General features: G+C 34.7%; 1 protein-coding gene across 1 annotated transcript; it reads left to right on the top strand.

Moving 5' to 3' along the window:
• Nucleotides 1-3,885: 3,885 nt before the first annotated feature.
• Nucleotides 3,886-9,641, top strand: LOC131034308 (EP1-like glycoprotein 4). Its single transcript, XM_057965787.2, has 2 exons — nt 3,886-4,696; nt 8,633-9,641. Exons 1-2 carry the CDS (start codon nt 4,289-4,291, stop codon nt 9,608-9,610), a joined length of 1,386 nt encoding a protein of 461 aa, XP_057821770.2. The 5' UTR covers nt 3,886-4,288; the 3' UTR covers nt 9,611-9,641.
• Nucleotides 9,642-10,214: the final 573 nt, after the last annotated feature.

The raw sequence follows: 10,214 nt of genomic DNA, 5'->3' as shown, positions 1-10,214 counted from the left end.
GATGTATGTGGACCAATGTCGATGAAATCTCTTAGAGGGTATGAGTACTTTAGTACTTTTATTGATGATTTCTCTAGGAAGACCTGGATATACTTCTTGAAGACCAAGGATGAGGTTTTTAGTCGCTTCCAGGAGTTCAAGGCTCTTGTGGAGAACTCGACAGGAAGGAAGATAAAGGTTCTTTGGTCATACAATGGAGGCGAGTACAAAGGGAATGAATTCCAAGAGTTTTGTACCAGGGAAGGAATCAAGAGAGAGTGGATTGTTCCTTACAACCCACAACAGAATGGGGTTGCTGAGAGGAAGAATCGGTCCACATCGGAGGTAGCAAGGGCTATGCTACATGATCAGGACCTACCCCGTTACTTATGGGCAGAAGCATGTAGTACGACAGTATACATACAGAACAAGGTTCCACATAAGGTGCTAGGGAAGATGACACCAGTGGAAGCATTCACTGGGAAGAAGCCAGATGCTAGTCACTTCGAGATCTTTGGGAGTTTGGCATATTGTCACATTCCAAAGGATACACGTACAAGTTAGATCAGACTGCAGAAAGAGGGTAGTTTGTGGGGTACAGTGAAACCTCAAAGGCATATCGGATATTCATTCCAAGGACCAGGCGGATTATTGTTCGACGTGATGTCAAGTTCATGGAGGACAAAGAATTTAGAAGGTCCAGAGATTTGCCAGCAGATGATTAGAGTGAGCAGCCAACACAAGCTCCAAGGATCACTCAACCGAATCAAGGTCAACAAAGCTCTAGTACAGTTACTAATACAAGCATAGGCTCGGGTTTTGAGAGTTCTCAGAATATGGAGCAACAGGGGCAAGAAGAGATGCATCAAGAAGACATGGAGGTTGATATTTCATCTTCTACAGTTGGCAGCAACAACCGTAAGGTTCAGTAGACACAAAGAAATACTCAGGAGTTAGCGGGTACTCCTAGGAGGAGTAGTAGACAATGGAAACAACCAGGCAAGTTTGATGACTATGTTGCATTAGTTAGTCAGTTGGTAAATAGTGAGCCTTCTAACTATCTGGAGGTTGCACAACATCAAGTGTGGCAAGATGCTATGGTTGAGGAGTATACTTCAATTATGCAAAATGGTGTTTGGGAGGTAGCGCCTAGACCAACGGATAGGGTTGTGGTTGGATCACGTTGGATCTATAAGATCAAGCACGGTGCAGATGGTAGTGTCGAGAAATACAAGGCAAGGTTCGTGGCAAAGGGGTTCTCTCAGAAGGAGGGAATAGACTATGAGGAGACATTTGCTCCAGTGGCCAGGTATACTTCTATACGAGTTGTAATATCAGTTTCAACATAGATGGGATGGCAGATCCATCAAATGGATGTCAAGACAATGTTCCTAAATGGCGAGTTGAAAGAGGAGGTATACATAGAACAACCAGAAGGCTTTGTAGCACACAACAAAGAGACCCACGTGTGTAGATTAAAGAGAGCTTTGTATGGACTCAAGCAGGCTCCCAGAGCATGGTATGAATGCATTGATAGTTCTTGCAGGAAATGGGCTTTGTGAAGAGTGAGGTGGATGCTAATCTCTACTACTTGGTGGTTGGGGGTGAGATTCTCATTCTTGTTCTATATGTGGATGACTTGTTTCTAACAGGTTCACTAGGGCTCATAGAAGAGTGCAAGAGGGACCTTGCAGTAGAGTTCGAGAAGAAGGATTTGGGACTTATGCACTACTTTCTAGGCATGGAGGTATGGCAGACAGATGGAGAGATTTTCCTTGGACAAGGGAAATATTGCATTGAAATCTTGAAAAGGTTTAGGATGGAAGATTGCAAAGCCATGTCTACACCTATGATCACGAATTGGAGGAAGGTAGACACATCTAGGGAGAAGGATGTAGATCCCACATTATTCAGGCAATTGATTGGTTCTCTCATGTATTTGGTCAACACCAGGCCAGATATAGCATTTGCAGTAAACTCTCTTAGTCAGTTCATGGTTGAACCAAAGGGAGTACATTGGACAACGACAAAGCATGTGCTGTGTTATTTGCGAGGTACAATCGAGTATGGGATTAGATATGCTCGAGGTGAAGGAATCAGGTTGATGGGCTATATTGATGCATATTGGGCAGGCAGTACAACAGACAAGAGGAGCACTTCAGGGTGTTGTTTTAGTTTGGGATCAGGAGTTGTCTCTTGGTTCAGCAGGAAGTAGAAGTCTGTGGCTCTAAGTTCAGCAGAGTCAGAATACATAGCAGCTAGCATGGCGACATGTGAAGCTATATGGCTTCAGAAGTTGCTAGTAGCCTTGTTTGGTTAGAAGGTTGAGACTACAACGATACATTGCGACAATCAGAGTTGCATTAAGTTGACTGAGAATCCAGTGTTTCATGATAGGTCGAAACATATAGACATCAGGTATCACTTCATCAGAGATTGTGTACAACGTGGAGTTGTTCAGCTACAGTTTATACCTACAGATCAGCAGGTAGCAGACATTTTGACAAAGGCATTGAGGAAGGCGAAATTCATCTTCTTCAGAGAGAAGTTGGGTGTCATGTAGAACAACTTCCTCGCTAAGAGGGAGTGTTAGTTTTTTAGTTTGTTAGCTTGGACAACTGTTTGTCCATTTGCTAAATAATTAGTAAATAATTGTTTGCTAACAAATGTAGTTAGAGTTCAAACAATTCTTATTAATTATTTGACTCTTTTTAGAAACTTCTAGCAACCAATTTGGTTAGGGTTGTTTAGTTGTTTTTAATCTCAGCTGTTGATTGAGAATTAATCTCGACTGTTGGTTTTCCAACGAGAGTAGTATATAAGGGGGTCAAGGGGCATTTGGAAAACAATGAATGAATGAATTGTGTGAAGAACTTGTAGTGTTAGCGAGTAGTCTTGCAGTGTTAGCAAGGGCACAGTGATAGCGTTGGGATAGTAGCGGGGTAGAATCTCAGCAGGAGAAATTGGGAGGTCATCGAAGCTCTGCCAGTAATAGGCAAGCAGTATTTGTATCTCTTGATTTGCTGTAGTTAATATATATTCCTCATCTGCAGTACTGGTTTTCCCTTCGGGGTTTTTCCAGGGACAATTGTCCGAAAATATTGTGTTCATTGTGTTGCACATTTATATGAGTTTGTGAAATTACAGTTGTGTTATTTTCCAATATTTGTTGCTCAAATAATCTATCAAAGATAGGAGGATAATAATCAGTAATTGTAATAGATTTTTCACAGAATCCTCTCCCTAGATTACATCCATTTTTACTAAACTATAATGCTATTCACATATACTAATTGATTCATTGATTCATAAACTGACAATCTACCATTTTTAGGGCTCTTCCTAGTGGTGGAGAACTTGTCCTCTTGAAAGAGAGGTCACAAGTTCAAATCCCATAGGAGGTAAGGTATGTATGCCTTGTTTGTAGCGCAGTTAGGTGTCTCCTGCAAGGAGTACAAAGTAGTCCCATATTGCTATAAGTCATATGTAGATCCATATACAGACTGTTCGACATCGTGGACTATAAAATAATCTTTCTTCCCTAGACATGTCAACAAAAGACATGTTGATGATGTGGACTTGAAACCTTAGTTATATATAGAAGCATTGTCAAATAAACTACTATAAAAAATAAACATGAATCAAAATTACCACAAATCATTTTAAAAGACATAAAATCAAATACTCAACTATTAAATCCCATCCCCAACATTACAACCATTTTGACAAAACTATAATACTATTCCCCTACACTAATTGATTCTAGAAACTTCAAACAAAATATACCTATTTCTTCCCAACTAAGACAAGCCAACGTGTCTTCCAATTGCTTCTACAACACACAAAATCATGAGCCTCACAATTATTTCCCCAACCAAAAAACTCCCAAATGCCTAAATGGGGCAATCACAAAAACCCATTTGAAAAGAAAAATAGTTATGGGGAAGACTAAGCATGCGTGAAAATGATGGAAAGGACAGGGTAGTGGAAGAATTAATGGCATTTCTCTCATGAACGATTTAGTGGCTTTCCAAACGGTCTACCGAGGTAGTTGGGCGAGGAAGTTGCACTTGTTTTCCTTAATCGGTGGCCCTTAAAAATGGCTGTGGGGCATGCGCCGTATTAGAAAGAGGAAAATATAATAAATAACAGACAGAGAGGATACAAGTGCCTATTTCAATGCAACGAAATCATCTCCAAGACCATAGGAAAAGAAATATATGTGAATCCCGATTTCCCGTCAACATGCTTTCAGAGGAAGAGCAGAAAAGAAAGAGAAGAAAGCAGGAAAAGGAGGAACAGAAGAAGAATGGAAGTGAAAATAGTAAGAGTAGCAGGCTATTTGGTGTCCCTGTTGGCGATTCTGGCGTGGATTCCGTCAATTGACGGAGAAATGGAGCTCGGAAGCCGAGTGAGCATTCCTGTGCCGCCGGCATATGAAGAAGGGTTTGAAGCTCGGGCATTTATAATACAGACGGTCGCCGGAGCTTTGCCGACTTTTAAGCTTGCGCTGGCGATTTACGGCAGGGGCGGCGTTTATTTGTGTCGTTTGGAGGTTGTGCAGGATGGATTTGTTATGTGGAAGTCCGGCTGTACAAGGAGGTTTGTTCCAGTCGATATGTGTGTTATTTTTCTGTCAAATGACGGAGACCTGCTCTTGTCTGATGGTATGGGCACTGTAGGGTGGAGCACCAATACTTCTAACCGCGGTGTAAAGGCGAGTACCTAACTGGCCTCTTTTCTTCTTTTAATGTACTTTTCTGGTTTTCTTTGTCACTGTTACCTAGGTGTCTATTTTTAGTGAGGCAAGAGGCTTTATACATATGTATATTTAATGTTAAGAGTTGTACTTTTTGAAGACGTGTGATTGTGAGGGGAGGGTAGTTTAAAAAATCCAATGTATATAAGTTAATTTGGATCTAACTGTAGTCGTTTATAGGGGAGAGCATCCTCCATCAAAAGTTATCAAAATTCGTTTATCTATTCAATAGTTAATTTTTTAAGTATCATGCATCAAAAGTTATCAAAAGTCGCTTCGTTTATCTATTGTATAGTTAAGTTTTCAATTAATTTTTTTTAATAAATAATCAATATATGAAAATTCAAAGTCTATTAAAATATTACACATATTAATAGTCATTCATTTGTACATGTAAAGATCTAGTTTTACTAAAATATTACATATATACCATAGTCATCCATTTACACGTGTAGTTTTATTAAGATATTACACATACCAATACTCATCATTTGTACATGTATAGTTTATAGGGGTAAGGGTGATGTATTGTATACTTAATTTTTCAATTAACCTAGATTTACAAATAACCAGTACCTGAAAATTTAAAGCCTCTTAAAATATTACAAATATACCAATAGTCATCTATTTGTACATATACATGCATAGTTTTATTAAAATATTTCACATGTATTAATAGTCATCCATTTGTACATTTATATTTTTATCATACACATATACCAATAATCATCCATTTGTACATGTGTAGATTATAGGGGATAGGGTCATCTATCAAATGACATTCATCTATTGTATACTTAATTTTTAATTAACTTTTTGATAAATAATCAATACATGAAAATTCAAAGCCTATTAAAATTTTACACATATACCAATAGTTATCCATTTGTACGTGTAGTTAACCATTGAATATTAATTATGACTTGTGCTTTTGATAGCTATAACACATGATTATTGAGGCATTTGAGCTTAGGTATTGGTCGAAACCGTTATTAGGGGAATATGTATTACAAGAGTTGTGTAATTTTTTTTTTTTACGAGTGTAGAGTATGGTTATTGAGATGTTTATGAATAAGTACCTATCAACACCTCCCAATTACCACTTTTGGACCTTTGTACACATAATAACTTGTCCCATGGTCATCCTAACAACCAAGATTATGAAACAATAACTTTAAGCTCTTTTAGATAATTTATATCTTTTATATAAATGTAGTAGTTTATAGGAGAGAGGGCCATGTACCAAAATTCATTAATCTCTTTTATACTTAATTTGTCAATTATCTTCTTTACAAATAATCAATACACTAAAATACAACACCTAAAATATTACACATATACCAATAGTCATTCATTTGTACATGTGTAGTTAACCATTGAATATTAATTAGGAATTTTGCAAATTTTTGGGTAGCTATAACACACTATTATTGGGGCATTTGAGCATATAGGTAGTGGTTGAAACCTTTATTAGAGGAATATGTATTAGAAGAATTGTGCAATTTTTTTTGTTGGCTATAGAGTATGGTTATTGGAGTGTCTATGAATATGTATCGATCAACACCTACAAATGATAATTTTTGACCCTTTGTACACATAACAATTCATCTTGTGGTCATCCTAACTACCACTATTTTGCAACAATAGTTTTAAGCTCTTTTAGATAATTTAGATCTTTTAGATGTGTAGTAGTTTATAGGGGAGAGGGTCATGTATCAAAAACCATTCATCTATTGTATACCAATTTTGTCAATTAACTCTATTTACAAATAACCAATACATGAACATTCAAAGCCTATTAAAATATTACACATACCAATAGTCATCTATTTACACATTTGTAGTTTTATTAAGATATTGCACATATACCAAATCAACCATTTGTACATGTGTAGTTTATAGGGGAGACGGTCATGCATTGTATACTTAAGTTTTCAATTAACTTCTTTACAAATAATCAATACATGAAAATTCAAAGCCTATTAAAATATTGCACATATACCAATAGTCATCTATTTGTATGTGTAGTTAACCATTAAATATTAATTAGGAATTGTGCTTTTGATAGCTATAACACACTATTATTGGGGCATTTGAGCTTAGGTATTGGTTGAAACCTTTATTAGAGGAATATGTATTACAAGAGTAGTGCAAATTTTTTTACAGCTGCATAGTATGGTCATTGAGATGTTTATGAATATGCACCAGTCGACACCTCTCAATGACCACTTTTGGACCTTTGTACATGTAACAAATTGTCTCATGGTCAACATAACTACCCTAAATATGAAACAATAACTTTAAGCTTGTTTAGATAATTTATATCTTTTAGATAAATGTAGTAGTTTATAGGGGAGAGGGTCATGTATCAAAATTCATTCATTTATTTTATACTTAATTTGTCAATTAACCTCTTTACAAATAATCAATACATTAAAATACAAAGCCTATTAAAATATTACACATGTACCAATAGTCATTCATTTGTACTTGTGTAGTTAGCCATTGAATATTAATTAGGAGTTTTGCAATTTTTTGGGTAGCTATAACACACTATTATTGGAGCGTTTGAGCATATAGTCTATTAGTCTATTAGCCAATTTATCAATGTTAGTACCAATTATATATACATGTGACTAACTGAAATTTGTCATGAAGTTTAATATTTTGCATAATTTGCATGGAATAATAGTATACAAGAAGTAATCATAAGATTACACATGAGATATATAACAATTAGATGATATTATTAACTTAGTTCACAAAGATTTTTGTCTATTCAAAACTTTTTCTTTCTTTAAGTATAAGAAAAATAAATCTTTACACGAAGCATTGTATTATGTATAATGACCTCTTTTAACATCTTTTGACAACCCTATAAGATGACAAGAGATTGACATAAATCGACATATTTGTCACACTCTTTGTATTCCATTAAACTTTTTTAATCCCATTCAGGTTTTTTTTTATCTCCCTTTGAATATGAGATGAAAATAACTTAACAAAAAGCATCATAATGAAGTAACATGGCTTACTTAAACTTCTTTTGGCACCTCCACAAGATGATGAAATACTAACATGAATCCAAAACATATATTGATGCTCTTAATGTTACATGCATATTTTTCTCTCACATTTTGAGCATAAAGTGAGAATATATTAATATGAAACATTATAGTAGAGTCACATGATGCATACTGACTCTTTTTAAGATCTTTTGATACAACTACATGATAACGAGAAATATGAATCAATACATATGTAATGCTCTTTATGTGTAGATAAATTTCTTTTAAGAGATGATGTATATTAGCTAGTGATATCATGTTGATTAGAATTCATTTTCTTTCTCAAATATCATGTTAAGAACTTGAAGCATTAGATTGAACATGGTTCATTGGGGTAATTTATTTCTAGTAATAATTCAAACCTTGACTAGGTAAAATTTATTTGCAAAATAAATCCTCTTACAATTAGTAAGATTACTATATTCTTATGTCAATTCATCTAGAAAGAAAGAAAAGGTTTGCATTTACATCTAAGTGAATGTTAGTAGATATTTCTCCTTGTTAAATTAGATTCTTGAACTTTAAGCAACAATCGCTAACTTATCACTTAACTAAAATCATAGTTGCTTCTAACTCAATATTTGAAAGGATGCCAACACAAATTAACACTAAAATTGCATATTAAAGTCATGCTTTTCAAATGGAGTTATGTTCAACCTTAGCAACCATTTTCTCTCATCAATAATTTTTACGTGGAGATATGAAACACATACCCCATACTTTTTTATTTCATTTCATGTATTTGTTTATCTTTTTGAGTATATATGTTAGCATTATCGTAACTAAAAAATCTTATATTTGTTGCTTTTTTGTGTGCATGCAACAGTTTATACAACTAAAGCGCAGTGGAAACTTAGTTCTACGCAACAGATTTAGACGCATGGTGTGGCAAAGCTTTGATTTTCCTTGTGACAAACTATTATGGGGGCAAAAACTAAGAAACTCCCAACAATTGTTATCAAATGGTAGTGACTATTCTCTTTCAATACAACATAATGAGCTAGTTTTGAAATGGCATGGCCTCAACTATTGGACCACAAAAGTTAATACTAAAGACATTGATTATGCTCAAATTGGAAGGCATGGAATTGAATTATGGTGTAATGCTTCCCTACACACTATTGTTGGCCCCTCTTCTTCTAGCCCAATTCATTTTATTTCCCTTGGTCAAACTGGGATATTGACTATGTACACCTATGGCCCCCCATGGATGCCCATAATTGTAGCTCCAAATGGATCTTGCAACAACCCAGAGGCATGTGGTCCCTATGGTGTGTGCACAGAGGGTGTTATTGCTAGTAATAACAATGACACTAATTCAATTTCATGTTCTTGCTTGCCTTACTTTCAATCAACCACACTTTCTCAAGGTTGCATGCTACCCACACAATTCACATTCAATTTTTGTGGCAAACCAACTGAGTTTCTTGAACTAAGGGGCTTTGATAGCCCATTAATGGGACTCACTAAAAATTTGTCTAGTAAGGCATGTGCTAATGCATGTTTGGAGGATTGCACTTGTATAGCTGCCATATCAACCAATTCCTCAATTTGCTACCTCTACACTCAATTGCAAAGCATTCGAAGGCGTCCTTCTAAGAGTGAGGAATTAAAAATGTATGTGAAGATTCCTAAGGGGTTATCTACACGTGGAGGTGGCAAGGCAAAAAAAATGCGCATGTTGTTTGTAATATTAGGGGCTTGTGTTGACATGATTGCCCTAATTTTGATAGGTACAGGAGTAATGTACTATTTTTATGTATATAAAAGGAGACAGGTATCTTCTGCCACTCCTCAAATGTGAAAAAATAATAAAATTTTGCACATCAAATTTATCATTTTTCCTTTAAATATTTAATTTTCTATCAATCAATTAAATATCTATATATAATCAAAAGGTAATAGTTGTATGTTTATGCACAAACTTAAAAATAATGAATATTATAGAACATATTTCACGAGTATTAATATTAATGATAGATTCATAAGTCTCATATAAATTGTTAATATTTCAAAAGCTTATGTACCATTTTAAATAATAAAAATCTTTATGATATAAATTTGTAAAATATAAATATTTAGAGTTTTAAGATTTTTATTACTACAGGATTAACTATTACATTCCCACCTTTCAGAATGAAATGTTTATTATGTTTAATTATTTTAAATTTTCAAAAATATTTTGATTACAATTTCAAAACTTCAACATTTTTCACATAATTATTACCAATATAAATTGGAAAAATATTATTCATATAATTATTGTTCATAGAAGTGAATCTAAGATGAATTAAAATACATAATCATATCCCCCCGCCCCCCCCCCCAAAAAAATAAATTAAAAAATGCCATTGTATTAATATATTTAAGCAACCATGAATTCCTATCACACATCTTAAACTCGCAAA

Source organism: Cryptomeria japonica, chromosome 3 (assembly GCF_030272615.1).
Source record: "Cryptomeria japonica chromosome 3, Sugi_1.0, whole genome shotgun sequence".
Taxonomy (NCBI): domain Eukaryota; kingdom Viridiplantae; phylum Streptophyta; class Pinopsida; order Cupressales; family Cupressaceae; genus Cryptomeria; species Cryptomeria japonica.
This window is presented reverse-complemented; position numbering and strand designations above follow the sequence as displayed.

What these genes read in the sequence shown, in the direction of transcription:
- LOC131034308 (XM_057965787.2), top strand. Translation starts at nt 4,289, where the DNA reads ATGGAAGTGAAAATAGTAAGAGTAGCAGGCTATTTGGTGTCCCTGTTG. An exon ending in CTTCTAACCGCGGTGTAAAG is followed by an intron (nt 4,697 to 8,632) that starts GCGAGTACCTAA and finishes TGCATGCAACAG; the next exon opens with TTTATACAACTAAAGCGCAG.